Genomic DNA, 23,550 nt, shown 5'->3' with positions numbered 1-23,550 from the left:
GTGTACACAGCTAATGCCTTCAGCTCCCCTAACTCTTCTACAATCTATTTCTCACTAGCTTATTATTCTTACCAACTTACCACTTCCTTGCCTTTCATCTTGCCCTTAGCTCTACCTGGCTGATGGCTTATCCTTTACGTATTGGCACACAGACACAGACTTCAGAAAGACTACACAAGCAGGAATAATATTCAATAATAACAGCAGCTACCATTTATTGAACATATACTGCATGCTAGGCACAGGGCTAGTTACTTTATAAAGTGTCTCTGATTTTTTTTTTTTTTTAAGATTTTATTTTTTTGACAGAGAAATCACAAGTAGGCAGAGAGGCAGGTAGAGAAGGAGAAGCAGGCTCTCTGCTGAGCAGAGAGCCCGATGTGGGGCTCGATCCCAGGACACTGAGATCATGACCTGAGCCGAAGGCAGAGGCTTAACCCACTGAGCCACCCAGGCGCCCCAGTGTCTCCGATTTTTTAAAAAAATATTTTATTTATTTATTTGAGAGGGAGAGTGTGAGAGAGAGAGAGAGAGCATGGGGTTGGGGGGAGCAGAGAGAGTGTGAGAAACAGACTCCTCTCTGAGCAAGAAGCCCAGTACAGGGCTCAATCCTGGGACTCCTGGATCATGACCTAAGCTGAAGACAGACACTTAACTGACTGAGCCACCTAGGTGCCCCTAAAACGTCTCTGATTCTCATGATAATCCTAATGATGTCAAACTAATTTTACAAACAAGGCATCTGATCCTCAAAAAGGTAAGGTCATTTGTCAAATATTATCCAGCTGACAAGTATTACAGCTGAAATTTAAATTCAGGTCTGTCTAGTTCCAAAGCCCATGTTTCTCCCATTCTATCATACTGCCAAAAATAAAATGTTGGATGTTCTCCCAGCCTCCACTCTTAACCCCCACCCTCACAATCTATACATACAGCAGAGTGATCCTTTGCTCCAATACTAATTCATTCTTTGCTCAAATCTCTCCAATGGCTCTCCCCGACCCCCTGCCCTTTGCTCAGAGTAAAAGCTAAAATTCTTACTATGGCCTAAGAACCCTATCCAATCTGTCCACGTGTCCCCTCCCCAATCCCCTCTCTAATCTTATTGTTTATCTTTCCCTCACTTACTTCACTCCAGCCACACAGGCTTGTTATTCCTCATACACACCAAGGCTGTTCACAACCAAAGGTCTATGCACTTACTGTTCCCCCTACCTGTAACCACTCTCCTCTCTGCCTTGAAATTCCTCACTTCCTTTAGGTCTCTGCTCAGATGTCACTTTCTCAATGGGACCTTCCCTGACCACCTATTCTAAATTGCTATCTCCTGACCTCAGTACTCCCTAACCTCCTCGTCCTCTGCTTTCTTTTCTTCTCCAAAATACTTATCACCACTTAATATACTGTATGTTTATTTATATTAATTAATATTATTAATATAACATACATACCATATGCTATATTTTTTTATTTATTGTCAATACCCCACTGCTAGAATATAAACTCCATGAGGACAGGAGCTTTGTATAGTCTGTTCATAGTACTTGGTATAGAGCAATTATTTATTAATTACTGAATGAGTAAATGGAGAGCTTAAGTCTTCCCAAATGTTTAAATAAAAATGGTCTCAAACACATTTTCCAGAAAGCAAATACAAAGAAAACCTGCCTTTGTCCTAGTCTAGATTAATTTAGCAAATCTTCTCCCCTCAAACAATGCAAAGAATACTCACTCCCTCTAATTTTCCATCCTTGTGGATAGCCATGTCATTGAGCAACAAACTGAGCAGACTGAGCCAACTTACCCAGAGTGTAGTATTATAATCAAATAAAACTTAGAGCAAAGTTAATCAGACACATATTTAATGATATGCATAACTGTTATTGTGCTGCATGGTAACTAGGCATAAATGGTAGACACTTCATGTAAATGACTCTAATTACTATTTCTTTTACACAGCCAAATCAAGCATGTATAGGATCAGATTTGGGAGAAAACAGGAAGGAAGGGAGAGCTGGACACCTAACTCTGGGAGGTAAGTCCTCTCTCTTATTCCACCCCCTTAGGCATTTGGGCTAACAGTCTCTCAGTCTGGTTTACATGTTTTCAAGAATAACTCTTTCCTTTCCATGGCAGGAGAGGCTCCCTTTTACCAAAAACTAAGTTGAGGGTTTGGTCTCTGATTCTAGTCATAATATGTGAGAGGAATCAGAACAATCACTACTATCTCTGGCAAGGAAGACAGGGAGGAAAGCTGGTGGAAAAAAAAAAAAAAAAAAAACACAGCAAACTTATTGAGGACCTACAATATGGCAGGCACACGGCACACTAGGAGGTGCTTTACATAATTCCTCTACTTCCCCACCCCACCTATAGCCCCAAACTCTGTTCCTAGGACACAGGAATAAGCAAAGAGTGGGACAGTTCCAGTGGGGACTCCCTGTTCCAAATTCTCTTATAGGGTCATAAAGAGTTATTTTAGGTTAGCAAGTTAACACTACTAGGAAGATTAAGTGGAAGCTGTTGTTTAGTGGCTGTTTCCCTTGCTTCCTATCTTATCTAACCTATAGGAGGAGAAAGGGCCCCCTACTTTGCCGTGGATTTATCCAAACCTATCCAGCCTTCCCAGCCCAGGCTAAACTCATCCTCTCCGAGACATCACCCTTATTCACTGCAGCTCTCCTTTTTCCTATTGAACTTACTGTCAGAATCATTCATTTGAGTACATTATCATTGACTTTGTGTCATCTTGTTAATTAATTTCTTAGGTTAATGCTTATCTCCCCAATGAGACTGCAAGCTCCTTAATGGCAGAAATTCTGTCTTAAACTTCTTTAGTAATCCACATAAGTTCTATCACCATTAAGAAAAGAAAAATGTTCCTTAAGTATCTGGATGAACTAATGTGATAGAAAGGAATCAAATTTCTCATTCTAGGTAGACAAGTTGGTGTTGAAATTTATAGTATTCTAGTTACACTCCCGAACGAATTTTTAAAACATATCTCCCTATGAAAAAGAAAGTTTTAGGGCACCTGGGAGATTAGTCAGTTGGGTGTCCAATTCTTGGTTTCAGCTCAGGTCGCGATCTCATGGGTCATGGGATCAAGCCCTGAGTTGGGCTCTGAGCTCATTGCAGAGTATGCTCTCCCTCTGCCCCTCCCACCAACCTCAGGTGAGCACCTACTCTCTAAAATAAATAAATAAATCTTAAAAATTTATAAAGTGTTACTGTCATTCAGGACACAGCAGACATCTTTGCATGGAGGTCTGAGACATCTAGATCAGAGCTATAAGACATACAGTGCTGAGAATATACAGGCTTCCAAGTCTATCAGAAAACATACATACATATATCTATATCTGAAAGAGTCCTCACAACCAGATTGTAAATCCCACTGAGCAGCATTAGATAGGGTCACTGGCCCTTGTTCCAGGGGAATAAAGAGAATCTGAAAGGCTTTCCCTGAATGAATGACAGTGCAAATCTCAGTCTCCTTTGCCCACCTGATGGTCTCAGCTTCTCAATAAGTTCAATGAGAAAACCTGGCTCTGGTGGTTTAAGTCTGCATTGGTTTCAGAATACTCAGAAACAAGTCTGAATCAATTTCAACAGCAAGTATTTGGGGCTGTGAGTTGCCCCATCACATCCTAGTAAGGAAAAACAGGCTAAAAGACAAATATTACATAGCTGAAAGATATCTTTGGACAGTAATCAATACCAAAACCTGCTGTTTAACCACAAACTATGAGAGTTCAGTCTCAGAGGTGTCAGTAGGAACCACTTTACACTACCCCTTACCTAATAACTCTGACCAGAAGAAGGTTATCTTTCCTAGAGCTCAAGGTACATTCAGCTTCTCAAATTCATTTATTTTTGGATCTCAGTGCTGAGTAGGTTGTTGACTCATAACTAATACCAGTTGGGTAAGCATGGTGAGATAGGCAAGATAGTTTCTTCCTTCTCTGGTCACCAAATGTCCATCCCCAGAATTCTTTCAGTCACTGGAACTCTCTGCTAAAAAAAAATCAGACCTGAAGAGCTATGTCAAATTAAAATTACATCTAGAACCCTAGTCCTTCAGTGTTCTTCTACTCAAAAGAGATAATGTTCAGATTTAGGTCTTCAACTTTCACTGTATTTAAAAGATAACCATGCTATTAAAATGACGCTTAAAAATGATGACAAAATCTCTGACCCAGTAATTCTACTAGGGGAACAGTAACAGCAGCTAAAAGTCCTTAAGTATTTACTCTGTGCTAGGCACAGTGCTATGCACTTTCCTTAAAATATCTCATTTAACCTCACAAAAATCAAATAAAGTCCTTACTATTAACTGGCCAGTTGCATAAAGGGAAGCTAGGAAACTAGCACAAAATCACACACTGGTAAGTGACAAAGATGGGATTTAACCTCAAACTGACTAGATTCCAGAGCCCATCTTTTTTACTATCACCTAAACTAGTATCACATTATATCCTTGGGAAATAACCACAAAATATAACAACTTTAGGCATAAAAGGCTCAGTGACATATAAGTATAATGTGGCTGAAACATGCTAAATACACAACAGCTAAGTAAGTGGAGGCAATTCAGATTAAAGAATATTATGTAAGCATTAAAAATATTTTACACATAACTTTTTAGTGACATGGGAGAAATTTTATGCTATTAGTAGAAAAAAACAAAATACAAAATTTTATAGATAGTAAGATCTCAATTATGTAAAAAATACATCTGTCCATGGAAAGATCTAAATTTATTGCTAAATTTTAAAAAAAGCAAGTTGTAGAATAACATATATACTGAGTGTGTGTGTGTATACACTGAATATGGTCCCATTTATGTAAGTAGTATCTGACTCATTTTAAGTGTTCAATAAATAAAAGCAATTATTATTACAATGAACATGATTACTTTATAATAAAAAAAATCAATGAATTTATTTAAATTATAAGCTTAGGTACTACCTTATATAATAAATAAAAAGAATATTACTTCAGAAAAATTAAATACCACGTGCCTTTTTTTCTGGAAGTCTTTTTTTTTTTTTAAGATTTTATTTATTTATCTAACAGAGATCACAAGTAGGCAGAGAGGCAGGCAGAGAGAAGGGGGGAAGCAGGCTCCCTGATGAGCAGAGAGCCCAACACGGGTCTTGATCCCACGACCCTGAGATCATGACCTGAGACGAAGGCAGAGGCTTTAACCTCTTAAAACCTCTTAACTAAGCCACCCAGGTGCCCCTTTTCCCAGAAATCTTAACCTATAAAATACCTCACAATTACACAATTTCAGATCAAATACTTCTAAGTTATGGGAATCAAATAGGACTGAGACATGCAACACTTGCAATCATCTAAGGTATGGTTATATTCAACACCCTGGACCACAGAGAGCTGAGCTGATACTATTATATTCAGAAATATACAGAAAGGCAAGATTAGGGGTGGTAATTCACAGGATGTGATGAACAAGCAGATTCTCTTGGTCAGTAACTCACACTGCACCAAAATCAAGATTTTTCATGTTCTCTTCAAAAAGTAATCAATAGTCCAGGGTGACGCAGCGGAGAATACAAGACATGAACTGAAATTAGGGATATTTCTTAGCTAGAGTTTTAACACAACTTTCACATACAAAACCCCACAAGGGACTTGTCTTGAATAAAAAATGGGTAATTCTTCTAACACTGTATGTCAACTATACTTCAATTTTGAAAAAAAACGGGCAACTCTAGAACTTATTTCCTCAAGTTCCATAAGGAGTCTCAATATCTAAATATGTAAGATGAAACGCAAGGTCCATAGCATTGCACTGATTTTTGGACTACATATACCAAAGAATAAGTTGAAACATTAAAAAATGAAAGATTTTTCCCTTCCCTTCCTCCTGAGTATGTGCAACAAAACAGTATACCTGCCAAAGTAATAAAGAACATGAAAAGCATAGAGAATTAAGTAGATAGGAGAAAGAAAAACAAACCCAACAACTTTAACTTTGAGGAAGAGTGATCCGTTTTTCCTGTACTGTACTGTACTGTACAGGATTACAAAACTACCATGCAAAGAAAAGAGTTTGATAAATCCTGATAAGTTTTACCTGTGTCTTGCCCTATCAGCCCATTGCAGTACATGGCATGTCGTTCAATCTTTGTGGGTGGGAAGCCTTGGTCACATAGCGGGCAGGAGACCTGGGTACTGGATGAGACTGTAGAAATAGGTATTTCCTTCTCAGCAGTTCCCCTGTTACCAACCTGAAGAAAATAATAAATGGCAACTGTAACACCTTTACTTTATAAAATACCTTTTCCCTCAAAGAACTGCAAGAGATTCCATCCCATATTTCATTTATTTTCAAAGAGACAATACTGAGGCACCTGGGTGGCTCAGTAGGTTAAGCCTCCGACTCTTGATTTCGGCTCAGGTCCTGATCTCAGGGTGGTGACACTGAGCCCCATATTAGGCTCCATGCTGGGCACAGAGCCTGCTTAAGATTTTCTCTCTCTCTGCCCTGCTTTGCCCAGCCCTGATCCACCCCCACTGCATGCTCTCTCTCTCCCCCTCTTGAAAAAAAAGGAAAATAGCAGTTTGCCAAATTCAGAAGATTGGGAGATACACTAATATACTTAATAGTTATTCAGTACCTGTAAACTATATGCTAAACACTGCATGTAATACTCATTTAATCCTCATAGTAATCTTATAAAGTATTAACATAACCTTTCCTACACATGAATAAAGTATTGCCCAAAACAGTAAACAACATGCCCAAAGTTACATAACAAATAGGAAGCAGAGCTGAAATTCAAATCAAGGACTATTTAGCTCCAAAACCTGAGGGCATTCCTCTCTATCAAGATCTTCGGTCAGCGGGGCACCTGGGTGGCTCAGTGGGTTAAACCTCTGCCTTCAGCTCAGGTCATGATCTTGGGGGTCCTGGGATCAAGCCCCGCATCAGGCTCTCTGCTCAGCAGAGAGCCCTCTTCCCCCACCCTCTCTCTGCCCACCTCTCTGCCTACTTGTGATCTCTCTGTCAAATAAATAAATAAAATCTTAAAAAAAAAAAGAGATCAGTATGTTGTGTCTGCTGTGTTTCAAACAATCTACATATCAACAGCATCTCAAAGAAACTTTTTCAATCTCATAAAAGAACTGTGAGCCTTCCAAGTGACTTCAGACATAAGGAATTGGGAAACAAAAGAGTTCTAAGCAAAAGTAGCACAACTAAAATTTAAGACCTAGACCTCAGCTTAGACCAATAAAACATACCACCTCTTCTGTTTTATCTGTGACTTTTGGATTAAAAGAGGAAACAGAACAGAACTAAGACCCAACTATTTAAGCAGACTCAAAAGTCCTTAAGACAATTCTGCAGAAGCCATTCTTACACCTTCTCTCTCTTATTCCTCTTAGTGTTTTATAATCACCATTTTTCCTACAGTTCCCAGTGTCTGAGAGGCAGTTTTATTTTACCTTTACAGGTCAGAGCCAAGAACTCTGCAGTGATTAATTCAACAGTATGCGTGAGCACTGCAGCACTACTGCCTAACACCTGCTTCAAAGGACAGCATGTCCTAACCAATCAATGTGAAACTGTCCCGCATAGCCACTGTTTCCATTTAAGAGCAAAGAACACCTGGGCTGTTATTATGCCTTACTACAGGGAAAATAATAAACCCTCTTCTGGTACAAGATCAAAACAAGACCAAAACTGCAATGGGTAGATAATTTGAGCTCTGAGGCAACTGGAGGGTTTTTTTTGTTTTTGTTTTCGTCTTTTGTTTTTTTTTTGTTTAGGCCATCCCTAAAATCTACTGCTTGTGAATGTAATCCAACAGAGGGAAACAGGCCATCTAAATCCCAAGTCAGTTTCTACAACTGCCAGAAAAATGTCGTTTTCAACCCACCTGCCTTTTACTTAAAAAGACATATTCTGAAAGAGGAAAAGAAGAAAGATGAAATAGGAACTAACAGTGCTCGAGTTCATTTTCCATACCAGGATTGGCTAAGCATTTTCCATACCCATCACTCACAACAATCCAACTGGCAGAGGGATCACTAGATCTAGTATTACAGAAGAGGAAATTGATGTTTGTTTAAAAGGTTAAGTAACCTGCTGATCACAAAGTTAGTAAATATACAATCTAGACTTGAACCCAAGATTCTGCAGTATCAAACCTTCAGTACTTCTATTTTAGCAAATTGTGGCAAAAGCAAAAAAAGCATCCTCTCTACTTTGTTGCTGACCCTGCCAGATATTGGGAGACTGATTCCATTATCCTTCTCTAGAAGGTGGAGAGAGCCAAGTGTGTCTGGAAGTTCTAGGTGTTATTTATTCCAAGCTTAGTCACTCAGCTTCTCACAAACCCTGGTTCTTCTGTTCATAAATCTTACAAGGCAAAGCTGTCTTGGGCATGCAAAGCCATTTGAACAGAGGGGAGAAAAATCAATATACCCTAAAATTTGCAAGTAGTCTTGAGTTACTGAAAGTTAATGGCAACTGAGCAGTTACTTGGCATTCTAAAGTTCGCTAAGCACAGAAATGTTGTATGACATGAATGTCACTGGTGCTCATACCTAACACTATACTCCTTTGTATTCATTACCAGCTCTATAAAATGCATGGAATGTACCTTCAACTATTAATGTATTCAAGAGGGAGTAGTCTGTTGTCTTATTGTGAATACAAGACCACTTCCAATCACATTCATAGACAACTGAGAGGTTCTGAACATTTTTACATAAAGATTTTTTTCAGCATCATTTAAAAGTTCTATTTAAATATTAACTACAATAGAGGGACTTCAAGAGGAAAAAATATAAGCGTAGCAGCTTTTATTAGGACTGTGCAGTCAGGGATTCAGTCTCTGAAGAGCTGCTTCTACTTCTTTTAAAATATTATACAGTCATTTCTCAAAAGAGATACTTGGACACAGAATCTTGATCTCTTAGAGGTTGGTCCTTACCTTCTGGCCTCAAAAGAAACCTGACCTCAATAAATGAACTGGGTGAAAATAAAAGTTATGTCCTACAAATCACCAGTCCTGACCCTTCCCCACCCAGTTTTTGTGCAGCTTAGAAAGCTTTTTAGAGCTTTTCCCTCTTTCCATAAGACTCAACACCGTTTACTTAAAAACCACTGGCTAAACCAACTGTTTGATTCTGAATAACTTCTATTAACTTTTCTAAAAAAAGAATATCTCCAACCAAGGGATTATCTCAGGCAAGATATTCAGAAAATATTATTTTCAAAAGAACCTGACCACTGCAGGAAATCAAATCAAGAAGGATTACAGTTCTGCCATGCTATTCCAAATAACTCAAATACTGTTGAGCAATTCTCTGTCATTAGTAAGCTAATATCACTGAACAGCCACAATATATTACAAAGCAGTAAAATAAAAACTGGGCCACATGCATACTTCTTCTTGTGCCAAATCTTTGCTATGCATTTCATATTCTCTAATTTAATCTTCAAAGCAACCCAGTATAATAGATTACTTTTTGTCTCCACTTTACATATGAAGAACTGAAATTCAGAAAAGCATTCCTCTTCTACGCTTCCCTAATGCCCTGGGCATCTCTCTGTCATTATATTTGTCAGACACATTATAATTATCTATGTGTCTGTCTCCTCCCTTACCAGGACCCTCTGAGGGCAGGCACTGTTTCATTGTTGTTGTTGATCTTTATACCTCAAGAGTCTAAAATGAACAACCAGCATACAGTACATAAACTATAATATCTTTCAAATATATGAAATGAATAAAACAATTAATTAATTTACCCAAGGTCACAGAATTAAGTGATAGGGTTGGGATTCTTCTAATTCCAATGCTCAAGCTCCTTGCACTACACCATACCACCTTCCGATAAACAAGAAATTTTAGGACAAATGACCCTATACACAGACTCTAAGAGTCCACACCCACTGTGATACTATCTTTGTGCTCATAAAATATTCAGATTCTACCTTTCTAATAAGTGACGTGTAACTAAGTAAGTGGTGATTACTCAATGACTTAAAAATTATAGTACCTCTAATCTTTTAATGGAAACAGAATTCTAAGACTATTTACAGACATCCACAGATACCAGCAAACAGCAACAATGAAAGGAGGACATTCAATGTGAGAAAGATCATATAATTCCATCCCTTTGATGTGTAGTGGTGCAGACATATACACTATAAATTCTAAACTGGGTTCATGCTCTTTGCCCCAAACAAAGAACAGTCTCCTTTGCAGTCATGGGTGGATAAGAAATCAGCCTTCATTAACAAAAGGATTGTAGGGTTCTTCTGTAGTTAAGATGACTATGTTAGTAACACTCTGTTCCCTATCCCCATTTAGAAGTTTCTGGTCTCTCCCTGGAAGCCATGTTAACATTATCCAGCAGGATATGTCCTCATTCACTCTGTTGCAGGAAGTGTCACCATCTTCCTTACCACCACTGGCATCAGAGAATCTTGGTCTGTCAGTTGTGACAGATCAGGTTCCAAGGAACCAAGCAGTGTGCATGATTCATGAAAGCAGAATTTCTACCCAGTTACCTGCAATGCAGAGACTGGGCAAGGGATCTACCTTCTATTGTAAAACTGTTTTCAAAAAACCTAGAGTATAAAAAGGAATAAGAGAATGAAACCTCTATTTTTAAATGCTCAGGTTAAGATAACATACACAAATGTAACCAAAATATTTATTTCCACAGAAAAATTTAATTCTCAGGCTGCTTTTCAGAACAAGAAATTTTAAAGATTCTGACTTCTTTTTTCAAATTCTTGGTAAACTATTGTGTAAGGCTCAATATGATAAATATATACTGAGAATCTCAATCAGAGGTATGAACTTCAACAACCACCCTTATGGATGATGGCAGATATGTGAAACTGGAAAGGTAAAAAAGCCAATAAAAATCCACTTATTTTTTCCTGCTGCTATCCTGATTGCATTTCTGATACCATGCAGAAATTAGAGCTGAAAGTTATGTATAATAAAAATATAGTGACTTTTTCCAAGATTGTTCATTTCTGTTACTTATCAGTAATATAACAGAAAATATCCCAGACTTTGGAGATAGATCCAGGTTCAAATTATTAGCATTTTGAGTATGAGTGAATGACCAACATTCTAAGCCTCTGTTTCCCCTATCTGTAACAGAAATAATAAAGCACATTAAGAAATCAAGAAATGGTAACTACTCCTATTTTTAGAAACAGTGCTCAACCGAACTTAACTGTAGTGCTGAGCTGAACTTAACTGTAATAATCTCTGACATAATCATCTCCAAAACTACAATCTTTTGTCACCTAAATCTTTTCAGCCGAGGTCAATGTTGTATCAGAGAGAGGAATATCAGTAGAAAGAAAACACTAAGAAAAATTGTACAGAATATTCACCTCCTTATCTGCCATTATTATTCTTACTTCATCCAGGATCTCTCTGCTACTTGGAGAGACTTCTTTTTCCAAGTCAAACGTTTCAGGAGAACTTAGCTGTGTCTCTGTAATTTATAAAATTAAAAAGTCATTTTCATTTTGTATTTTCATAGTTAAAAAAACAAATACCTATTCCCCCTAAAGTTTATAGTGATTAATACTGACTGCAGTGGTAATACAGATCAGTCTGATTCTTCTTAAAGCTTTACTAAGGCATAATGTATATACAGAACAATTCATCAATTTTCAGTATGGGCAAATGTATATAATCTATACATGGTAACTTTTTTTTTTTTTAGAGATACCCATGTACGGTATCATTTATACCACATAATAATCGCAATCAAGATATAAAACATTTCTGGGGTGTCTGGGTGGCTCAGTTAGATATCTGACTCTTGATTTTGACTGAGGTCATAATCTTGGGGTCCTGAGATGGAGCCCTGCGTCATGCTGGGTTCTGGGTGTGGAATCTGCTTAAGATTCTCTCCATCTCCCTCTGTCCCTCCTCTCAATCCCTCCAACCCCCCCTTAAAAAAATACATAAAACATTTCTAAGCACCCTCCCAAAATGCTTATGTATCCCTTTGCAGTGAACTCCCCACTGCTTGGCTCCTTGCAATGACCAATATACTTTACATCCCTACAGTTTTCCCTTTTCTACAACATTACATAAATGAAATCATACAGTGTGCCATCTTTTGTGTCTGACTTCTTTCATTTAGTATAATGTGTTTGAAAAGCAACCATGCTGTTACATATCAATAGTTCACTCTTTTTTATTGCTGAGTAGTAGTATTCCATTGTATGCAAGTATCACAATTTGTTTGTCCATTCACCAATTAATCCATCTGACTTCTTTTCAGCATAACTCGGGTTTTAAAGCATACTTATTTTGACAGAAAACAAAAACATACCAATGTTAGTTCTAAAGTTAAAGGGATGATTAGAGAAGACAGAAAATTGGGAGAAGAAATAGAAAATACATCCTAAACAAAGATATGCCTTTCTTTAATACATTCTTTAGGTGGCATCTATTCATTCAACATTAACTCAACAAATATTTATGAACAAATTCCAGGCACTATACAGACTGCAAGTAATAAGGAGACGTAAGATGGTGTCCTTCATAGTCTAGTTCAGGGGTTAGCAAACTATAGCTCATGACCCAAAGCCAGCCACCTTCCTGTTTTGGTAAATAAAAGTATTATTGGAACACAGCCACACCCATTTTTCCCTGTATTCTATGGTTGCTTTTGTGCTAAAATGGCAGCACTGAGTAGTTTCAGTGGCAGAGCTGAGTCATTTAGCCCACAAAATCTAATATATCTATCTAGTCTTTTACAGAAAAAGTCTGCCAACTTCTGGTCTAGCCACCCATCATGTAATATAACAAAAGAACAAGGGCGCCTGGGTGGCACAGTCAGTTAAGAGACCAACTCCTGGTTTCAGCTCAGGTTGTGATCTCAGAGTCATGGGATCAAGTCTCACATGCAGAGTCTGCTTAGCATTTTCCCTCCCTCTCCCTCTGCTCCTCCCACTCATGCTCACTCTCTAAAATAAATAAAATAAATCTTAAAAAAAAAAAAAGAAGAAGAACAGTAACTATGTCAAAGAAGGACAACTTCTTTGGAAAAGAAACTTATCTCAGAATTCATACCCAGTTATGTTCTTTCTTATCTAAACTGCACATCTTACTGATACTTACGTGCCTCACAAATACAATGAATGGCCTATGTTGGGCAAATAAAGTACCTATATAAGATACTGAGGTATCTTCTCAACATCAAAGAGGGATTAAATAAATTTCTAGTGTTAACTATATTTTCATACCTTATTATTTTTTGAAAAATGAATATACATGCTCACACACACAGATTTTACCACCTTGGCAGAAAAAGGCTTACAGTGCATAAACTTCAAAGTTGTCTTTGTCAGGAACCCCTCTACTTGCTACAGGAGATGCTGCCCAATTCAAGAATCATTTAATAAAACCAATTTAAAAAAAAAAAAAAAAAAACTTTTTTGTCAAGTTTCCCTGAGATATTACCAAAAAAGACATTTAGTCTCTTAGAAAATAAGAGCTACTCATTGTCTGTACTACTGTAATAATAAAAAGTCTTTAATTAAACTTTCTGTGAATAGCTGAAATAGTCAACTATAAAGAAAAGAGAACATTAGCTCCTTAGAAATAAATAATACTAAGAGCATACACAAGGTGGGCATAAGGCTATAATCCTGTTTCTTCAACAAAGTGAGTAAAAAAAGATGTTATAATTTTGAGTATCAGATCCCTGGAACTTTCAGAAATCTAAGACAAAACAAAATAGAGAAAATGGACTACTACACTCAATCTGCAATTCATCTATTTAGAACACACTGAAAACTCAAGTTTTCTGGAAAATTTAGATGGCACAGCTTCTAAATTTTATATTTACAAAGAGATTCAGGAGTCTGGCTTCATGGAGAAGTAGTTACACTTTCTCAGCAAAAGGAACAGTAATGTTATGTAAACCTTTTGCAATCTCATTTAGGAGCGGTTTTTGTCAGCAAACAGTTGGACTAATTTAATTAGCAAGCTAATGACAGCAATTCATGATCATAAAAGTTATCTAACCTCAGTCCTGAAGGGCCTGCTTTTCCCTCTCTCACCAACTAGGGCTTTCAAAATTATTGCATTCACAGGTTCCTCCTGCAAAATCCCTGGGCAACATCACATGCCATCATCTTAAACAAACTGAGGGACTTCCTAACAGGATGGCATAAGTCAGCAATCCAAGATGGGCAGGTGGTCAGAGGTAGGGGATGGTCAGCTGTGGGAGTTGTAAAGTTTTCTTTTCACAAAGATAGCACAGCATTCCTGAGTGTTCCTGCCAAAATCAAAGCACTTGGTAGTGAGGTCTCTTAATGGATATCATCAGGCAGTTAATTCAAATATATTTTATATGAATAAAGAAACCCACTTTCAATAGAAAGCAACATAATTAAACTTAAAAATAAGTAAAGAAAGGCCTTTTATGATATGCTGCCAAATGTTTATAAATGTTCATAGGTCTTTCCTAAAATAATGTGTAAACTAAGTTTAAGTCTCCAGAGGAAAAAAAAACTGAAAGAAACCAAAATAAGAAAACTATGAGTCTCTCTGACCCTGACAGGTAGGTTATATGAGACCCAAGAGAAACTAGGTATGACTTATGATAACATGTGTACAATACGTACTGCCCAAAGAGTTTAAACATTGATAGGAAGTCCCTTAATCTCATACGAATGAGGTTACTGATACAATTGGCCTCACTTTTAAGAAGAGCAAAAAAAGGAAATATAAGCTAAAACAAAATCCTTAAAAAGTAGTGGTTCATATCACAAAATAATTCTTCATATTATACAATGATTCAGCTCCAGAGTTCCCTTAGATAATGGGTATCTTAGTTTATTTAAAATTATTTTGTGTGGTGGTACCTGGGTGTGGCTCTGTCAGTTAAGCATCTCCCTCTGGCTCAGGTCAGATCTCAAGGTCCTGGGATCCAGCCCTGCATCAGGCTCCCTGCCCAGCCAGGAGTCCACTTCTCCCTCTCTCTGCCACACCTCCTGCCCCTGCTCATGTACTCTCTCACTCTCTCTCTCAAATAAATAAATAAAATCTTTTTAAAAAATTATTTTGTGAGGGCATTTACGTGGCTCAGTTAAGTGTCTGATTTTTGCTCAAGTCATAAGACTGAGCCCTGAAGAGTCAAGCTTCACATCAAGCCCCTCATTGGGTTCCACACTCAGCAGAGTCTGCTTGAAATTCTTTCCCTCGCCCATCCCCCCCTCTCAAATAAATAAATCTTCTTTTAAAAAATTTTTTATTTAAGGGCGCCTGGTTGGCTCAGTGGGTTAAGCCTCTACCTTCGGCTCAGGTCATGATCTCAGGGTCCTGGGATTGAGCCCTGCGTCAGGCTCTCTGCTCAGCAGGGAGCCTGCTAACTCCTCTCTCTCTGCCTGCCTCTCTGCCTACTTGTGATCTCTGTCAAATAAATAAAATCTTTTAAAAAAATTTTACTTATTTATTTATTTATTTATTTGACATAGAGAGAGACAGCGAGAGCAGGAACACAAGCAGGGGGAGTGGCAGAGGGAGAAGCAGGCTTCCTGCTAAGCAGGGAGCCTGATGCAGGGCTTGATCCCAGGAGACCTGAGCTGAAGGCAAATGTTTAATGACTGAGCCACCCAAGTGTCCCTCAAATAAATAAATCTTAGAATAAATAAAATCCCATTAGCAAATTTTTTTTTAATTTTAATAAAAGCTTGTTGTAATTAAAACAATAAATTATTTTTTATGTCAAAATCTATTCATGTGCAACATGGAATGAGCATCTCTTATACCTAAAGTACGGAACACAAGTCTTTTCATCTCTACAATTAACAAAAGGCAAAGTGTGGTGCTTAACCAGGTTAAACACCTTATCTGAGATTAAAAATAAGTCAATGACAGAACTACGCACAAAATTCAATTTCTAGACTCCCTCTGCTATAAGGAATGAATGGCAATGTAAAACTAGAAAAATCTGCTTAATGACAGGCATATTTGAGGACAGCCCAATTTGGAGAACCCATCAACCAAAATATAGAGTCCTCCTGCCTCTGAACGTACAGTTAAGTGCTACTCCTGATGCTTTGCTGCCATCTCCGAGGAGGCTGGTAAGCAAATGAGGAGACAAAGAGCATATTAATCTCAAAACTAAAACATCTGAGAAAAGACTGAGAATCAGAGCTAATGTCCATTTAAAAAGTGTGTGTGTGGGACGCCTGGGTGGCTCAGTTGGTTACGCGGCTGCCTTCGGCTCAGGTCATGATCTCAGCGTCCTGGGATCGAGTCCCACATCGGGCTCCTTGCTCGGCAGGGAGCCTGCTTCTCCTTCTGCCTCTGCCTGCCACTCTGTCTGCTTGTGCTCACTCTCACTCCTCTCTCTGACAAATAAATAAATAAAATCTTTAAAAAAAAAAAGTGTGTGTGTATATGTATATATATGTATACATGTATATATGTGGAGGAGATACACATCAATCACAATAAACCTCCGGAAAGTGGGTTGGAAAAGCAAGAAAAATTAATAGGCACAAAAAGGTAGATAGCTAGGGGGGGCGCCTGGGTGGCTCAGTGGGTTAAAGCCTCTGCCTTCGGCTCAGGTCATGATCTCAGGGTCCTGGGATCGAGCCCCGCATCGGGCTCCCAGCTCCTTGGGGAGTCTGCTTCTCCCTCTGACCTTCTCCTCTCTCATGCTCTCTCTCACTCATTCTCCCTCAAATAAATAAATAAAATCTTTAAAAAAAAAAAAAAAGGTAGATAGCTAGGGATCAGAAATTCAGTTAAGATCAGTGGGTTGCTTACCAGGACACACAGTGATTTCCTCTGCAGAACTCTCTGGCATAAGGACTGAGCTCCTCTTACTGGTCAAAGCAGCAATGCTGAAAAAGAACCAAACCCCAAGTGAATCCCAGTATAATAAATCAGAACACAGGGCCAAAAGCAATGGTGAGTCATTTACAAAGCCACAGGTAATCTGATACCTACTGTCCAATACCACAAAATCACAACAGGGAAGCAAGGAATTGGTAGTGAATACTCCAGGCCGGAAATGGGGAAAATAAACATGCTTACAACTCTGGTTCCAGCGAAATCACTGAATCCAAAGAATCCCCTTTTTGAGTCTTTACAAAGGAAAGTTGAAGGGTAAGGACCATCTGTGAATACCCTAGAAGACAAAAATTCCACTCCCATAAAAGAATGTCAACAGGGGGCACCTACGTGGCTAAGTAGGTTAGACATCTGACTCTTGGTTTCAACTCAGGTCGTGATCTCACACGGGTTGTAGGACTGAGCCCTGCATTAGGCTCCCTGCTCAGGGGGGTGTCTGTGCTTAAGGATTCTCTCCCTCTGCCCCTTGCCCTGTGCACACACTCAAGTGTGCTCTTTCTCTCTCTCAAATAAATAAATACATCTTTAGAGAGAGAGAGAAAAAAAAAGAATGTCAATTGTGTTTTATAGCCTCCATCTCAGCCTTCTGAAGGTTAGAGATTTATAAACTCCTAAGAGAAAATATGGAGATTCTCTTGACAACACACTTGCTTTCCCTCACCTTGCAGTTAAATTTTCTCTTTATCGCAAGATGTGGCTTTCCAAGCAACAAAAAGATATAATTCCAAATTGCCCTACAGCAAAACCTGCCCATACAAGTTAAATATCTCTTCTGAGAGTAACATAATTATGTACCGCTCCCATCATCCAACCTTTTAGTTTACCCTGCCTGTTCAGGGAGTGCAATCTCTTCCTGACACAGGAACACATGGCTGAGAGATCTGAGCATCTGAGCTACCCCCCTCCATGCTTCACAGAGCTTTATGACTAGTTTGATCAAGTATGCAAGAGGATACTTAAAAAATAAAACCTCACACCAACCAAGAACCACAGAGAAGAGAGACTAACCATCACTGATTCATGATAAATAACTAAATCCTGATAGGAAACCGCAAGTGATTTCTCTTTCTAAATAAAACATCTTATAACATTTATTGTAAACCCAAGCCAGACACAGTTTACTCTGCATGTAACATTAGGGCTCTATTCAAAGGGTCCATCACAAAACAATTTGCTGACATTTATAAAATGGGCTAATCAGTTTGAAGTCAAACCACATTGCCTGCATTTCCAACTCTCTCCTGGTGACAAAGCATATAATCATTTATTAAAACTTACATCTGCTTTGCACAGGCTCACCACAACAAAGCAGAGGGACCTGGAAGAAGCAAAAGGCCTATTCCAGTTAAAACCACTTCCAAAACCATCTTAACAGCGGTTAATCAAACCAAAACCATATTCTTCAACTCAGAAAGAAATACCTAGTACTATCAATTTAACCAAAACCCTAAGAAGCACAACCAAATTACAGCAAATGGTAATTGGGTCTCAACTTTCATATGAGAAGTAGAGGTCACTCAACACAAAATTAGCTCTTGAGTAATCCCCAAAGGTCAACTACCATATAAAAGGGAAAATTAAAAACCCGATCCAGTTGATAAGCACAGTTTGTAATCAATCAACCACTATATATTATTAAATGAGAAGACCTAAGAAGGTAATCCCATCAATCAATCGGCAAGAATAACTGAGGAGGTAATGCAAATACAACAATTTAAGGGAAAAATAAGATACAACCAGATTAAAAGTGGCACAGTACAGGCAGTGAGGGTGAGCCATGTTCTCTGTGACCTGAATAATATGAATAATAAAAAAATAAGAGTAGACTTAAAAGAGGTATGCAATTTGGACATGCAGATAAAATAAGCATAAGCAGAGGAAATCAAAGGGGACAGGAGGACTGGAAGGACTGCAAAGAAACTAGTCTAGAGCCGTCAGATTGGCAAAGGAAGCTAGGTTAAGAGAGCAGCAGAATGGGGGCACATGAGTGGCTCAGTGGTTTAAGCCTCTGCCTTCGGCTCAGGTCATGATCCCGGGGTCCTGGGATCGAGCCCTGCATCGGGCTCTCTGCTCAGCAGGGAGCCTGTTTCCCTTCCTCTCTCTCTGCCTGCCTCTCTGCCTGCTTGTGATCTCTCTCTGTCAAATAAATAAATAAAAATCTTAAAAAAAAAAAAAAAAGAGAGCAGCAGAATGTAAACACTTTTAGGAATGGTAAAAATGGGATACGTGCCAAGATGGCTGGACTATACCAAAACAACACCACCACCTTCTAAGATCTCTTCCATTCTAATATGTCAGGCTTCTATGAGATACATATTTGAGAACTGGAAGATAATGATTTTTCTCAGTCTCTACTTATAAAGGAGCTAAAAGATCCCTGGCAAGCTGTCCCTGTACAGTCTCACTCATGTGCTTCATCTCTCTTACTCTGGCACCATCAGGGAATTCAGACCCAAAACAAGTTATAATCTTACCTTTGTGAGGCAGGTACAGAGTTTCCTTCTTCAGAAGTTTCTTCAACAAATAGCCCTTGGGAAGACTGCAAAGAAATATAACATCCTAAATAGGCACAGATGAACTGGTTTCTCCTCTTTAAAAAAACCTTTTAATTGCTCAGCGTTATTACTCCGCAATTAGCAGTAAGAATAAAACATTTTACGTAAGTCAGTAAGTTTCAGTAGAAAAAAGCATATCCTATGGAGTCAGAAGAGTGGGATTTACATCACAGGTGGATCACCCCTTAACTCTGTAATCTAGGGTGTCACATTTCAATCTGTTTCCTCATCTTAAAATGGTTATTAGACTGCCTCACAGACTTATTACAAGAATTTAAAAAGATAACATAGGTGATGGCCTTTGTAAAATGCAAGACACATAAATATTAATTGGTGAGTCAAATGAATCATGATTTCGAAAAAACAACTATAAAGTTCTATTGCAGAAGGAGGAAACATAGAGAAAAGCCCAGTTTTCAATGGAAATATTTAACTGGGGAAAACACTGCAATCTGTGAAGAAGTCTCTCTGAACACAACCAAGCCATAACACAGAACATCCCAAAGGGAAGGTTATAAAGATTCCTTTTGCTACAAATCTGCCACTATGATTTTATTATCTGGCTACAGGGATATCTTTCTTAAAATGTAACAAATAGGGACTGGATTTTAAAAAAAGATTATTTTCTATGATTAATAGTAAAGTTGGTGCAAAGGTCTATTCATTAAATAGAATGACCTTAAGCACAGTTTGTAATCTGTACATAGGTGTACAGAAAAAGCAGCTACTGCTGCCTTAGGGAGACTTCGAAGAAGTATCTGAGCTGAGAGGCTTCTTCCAATAGATATAAAGCTACTAGGTGAAGTTTTCAGGGTCTCCTGAAAGGATATAAATAACCTAAACAAGTTAGGCATCTCTGTACCCCTCAGGCAAATAAAATATACTAAAAAACAGAAATAGCTGAGATGAGCCTTCCTTCAAAGGAAAGATAAAGCTGTACAATGATCAGGAATATAGTCATTATGACAAATGAGGGTTGAACAAAACTGTCAAAAGGACTAAAATACAACAGCAATAAATACGTCACCTATTTGTTTGATTTCGGTAGTTTAAGTTTCATTACTGAAATACAAAAAAAAAGTAGATACTGACACCTAGTGTCCATTTAATAGATTTTACCATCTTAGAATAACTATAGTTGACTAAACTTGGGCTTCAGAAGCCATCAAGGCAATGGTGAGTTATAAGATACCTCCATCTCTACCTTCGGCTAAAGCATACCGTTCTGGTTTTTTTGTTGTTGTTTTTTTTTTTAATTACTGTACACCTATTAAGTGCCAAGCCCTTATGAAAATCACTTTACATTATCTCCTTTAATCCTCACAAGAACTTTTTGAGGCAGAAACTATAAAAAGTTTTTCTGGAAATGAGGAAAGTGAAACTTTGATGGGTTAAACAATTTGCCCAAAATTACAGAGTTGGTCAAAAGTGGAGCTGGGATCGGACTCCAAAATACATGTTCTAACCATAATAATAATAATAATAATAATCTTACAACCATTTCAACATAGAATTCCAAGAATGTCTTCATTTCAATAAATCGTTTTTAATTTCTAAACTTATACCTCAATGACAGCAATCTGAACATAAAGGTAAAGTGAGGTTCTTCCAGAATATGAAAATAACATAGCAAAACAAGCAAACAAAATTTTATTAGAATATCCAAATATAATCAATTTGAACAGGGATGCATGATATGAATATAACTTAACCTAAGGAAGCTGTGGCCCAATCAAGACGTTGAATTTGCCTAAAGAAATAAAATGTTAATGAAAAAGGGATGATAGTCTGCAATGAATCTAAAAAAGAAAAATCCAAAGATTCAGAATCAAGCAGTGTCTTCAACACTGTAGCTTGAGAAGTAAAAATAAACAGACACATCATCTGGTCACCAGAGAAATGTCCTCTATTATCATGTACTAGCAGCTTATCGGTCTTCCCATAGACTAGCTGAATCATCCCTTAACTATTACCATTTCCTGATTACTATTTTCAGCCCTCTAGGTACCTTCATCCTAGGAGGTACAGTAGTAGATGGTGGACCTAAATACTGTGGTCACCAAAAATGTCTATCTTGCATAATAAATTAACAAACTGTCATTTGGTGTACATATCAGCTTGAAGACAAGTCAAAGTCAGTTCTCACACACCCCCCACACACACAATCCAGCCATTTCTGAAAAACAAATTCCAGTATCTGGACTGAAAAATTAAAGATCAGACCCAGAAAAGTAGTGACCACATCAATATGCTACTACTCCACTTCCCTGCTGTATGGCCATCAAGATGACCTCTCCATCTTCATCAACAACCTCTCTATTGTTTCTGTGATGCCAGAAATTAGTTATATGATTCAAAAGCTTTTATAACCTTCATATATACTTAAAGTGATTTGCCCGAAGGTGAATGTTTTTCTACGTCCCTAGTTCTGGGAACCTTTTGCTATCTCCGTCAACCAAGGAGTCTCACAACTGGGCAGCTCCAGCAAAGTTATAACCAATAGAAAATGTTTAATAAGCACATAAATTCTTTATACCCACAGTTCCTGAAAGCAAAAGACCAATATAAGTGGTGAAATTACAACTGTAGACTTTCATTATTTGACTATAAAATTAGTAAGTTTATTTATTTTGTTTTGTTTTTTAAAGATACTATTCTGTGTTGGCAAGACTACAGTGAACTAGGCATTCTCATGCATTGCTGAAAGGAAGGAGTACACATATGAGCAAGCTTTCTTGAAATGCAATTTGGCAATAAACAGCAAGTCTTATTTTTATGTTCATAGCTCTTTAATCCAGAATCTTCCTTGCTCCCTATCTCTAAGAATAATTATTTTATTTATCTTTTTAAGATTTTACGTTTAAAAGTAATCTCCACACCCAACATGGGGCTTGAACTCACAACCCCAAGATCAAGAGTTGCACATTCCACCAACTAAGCCAGCCAGCTCCCCAAAGGATACTAATTGTAAATAAAATAGTATTTTATTTAAAAAAGATGTTTATCATAAGCAAAGTATCCAACAATAGGAAAAGGATTAAAATATTATGATAAATTCATAAACCAGAATATTACAGTCATTAAAAGAGAAATCTATAATTTTATCATAAGAAAATGTTTATATAATGTAACTTAAAAATACAAAAATACAAAAATATGATATGATGGAAACCATATAAAAATAGGTATAGAAGATAAGATGAAGGAATATATCACTAGATAACAGGACTGTGAATGCTTTCAACTTTATTCTTTAAACTTTTCAGCATTTTTCAACAGTTCTGATTTCTAAAATTAATGTTAATGACAATGACTATATTGGATACTTACTAGGTTGTCTGCCTGGTCTCCTTTGACTGAGGCCAGTACGTCACCCCTCCTACTGTATTATAGCAGTGGACTCAGCCATTTGTACAATTTGACACAGACCTCACATTAGGCCACAGTCAACTGGGCTGGTGAAGACTACTAACCGCAACGGGGTGGTTAAGCCCTTTCCTAGAAATTTGAAATTGGTATTGACAAAGAAAAAAATCTCCTTTAACTGTATTTAAGTTTGGGAGTTGTAGGATCAGTGTCTTCCACCAACCACTGTGAAAGAGAAGCAAATGAAGCCAATACACAGGGGAGAAAAATGAAGAAGATACAATACAGCAATAAGATACAGAAAAATTATTCTAGACCCTATACCTTGTCTATGCTTGGTTACCATCCTGTTTTAGAATTTATGAGGCACCCGATTTCCTTATGATTAAGTACTCTTTTTAATTAAACTAGCTTGATTTGATCGGTTGTGGCCAAATAGTACCAATCAATAATACTATCAGTAGTAGTTGGTGGCCAGTTCAGGGAAGTTAGAGAACTTCAACCAATGGCCACCATTAGGTTCTGAACACTTCCAAGCCATTCCAAAGGCGCTGCTTTCAAATGTCAGAACTTGACAGAAGTCTATGTTCTACAACTCTGGCCCCTGGGATTTTCAAGCTAACAAAATGAATTACAATAAACCAGTCAACAAATATAATAAATAAATGTTCATTCTTTAGAGTTTATTTATTCTCTTAAGTGGAAGTCTCTCTTAGTTGCAAAGAACTAAC

General features: G+C 37.7%; 1 protein-coding gene across 1 annotated transcript in view; it reads right to left on the bottom strand.

Annotated features, from left to right (window-relative positions):
- The window catches only part of LOC111141182 (ubiquitin interaction motif containing 1), a 132,017-nt gene that overhangs the window by 32,938 nt on the left and 75,529 nt on the right, over positions 1-23,550 (bottom strand). Inside the window, exons 7-10 of the mRNA XM_022493561.1 lie at positions 19,373-19,437; positions 16,812-16,888; positions 11,402-11,505; positions 6,104-6,257 (exon numbers count right to left, since the gene is read on the bottom strand). Coding sequence (XP_022349269.1) covers positions 6,104-6,257; positions 11,402-11,505; positions 16,812-16,888; positions 19,373-19,437 — 400 coding nt within the window. The remainder of the gene's footprint in view (positions 1-6,103; positions 6,258-11,401; positions 11,506-16,811; positions 16,889-19,372; positions 19,438-23,550) is intronic.

The sequence above is a fragment of the Enhydra lutris genome, unplaced genomic scaffold (genome assembly GCF_002288905.1).
Source record: "Enhydra lutris kenyoni isolate GAN:26980312 unplaced genomic scaffold, ASM228890v2 scaffoldscaffold5, whole genome shotgun sequence".
In the NCBI taxonomy this organism is placed as follows: domain Eukaryota; kingdom Metazoa; phylum Chordata; class Mammalia; order Carnivora; family Mustelidae; genus Enhydra; species Enhydra lutris.
Note: the sequence above shows the minus strand (reverse complement) of the source record. Positions and strands in the feature narration are given on the sequence as shown.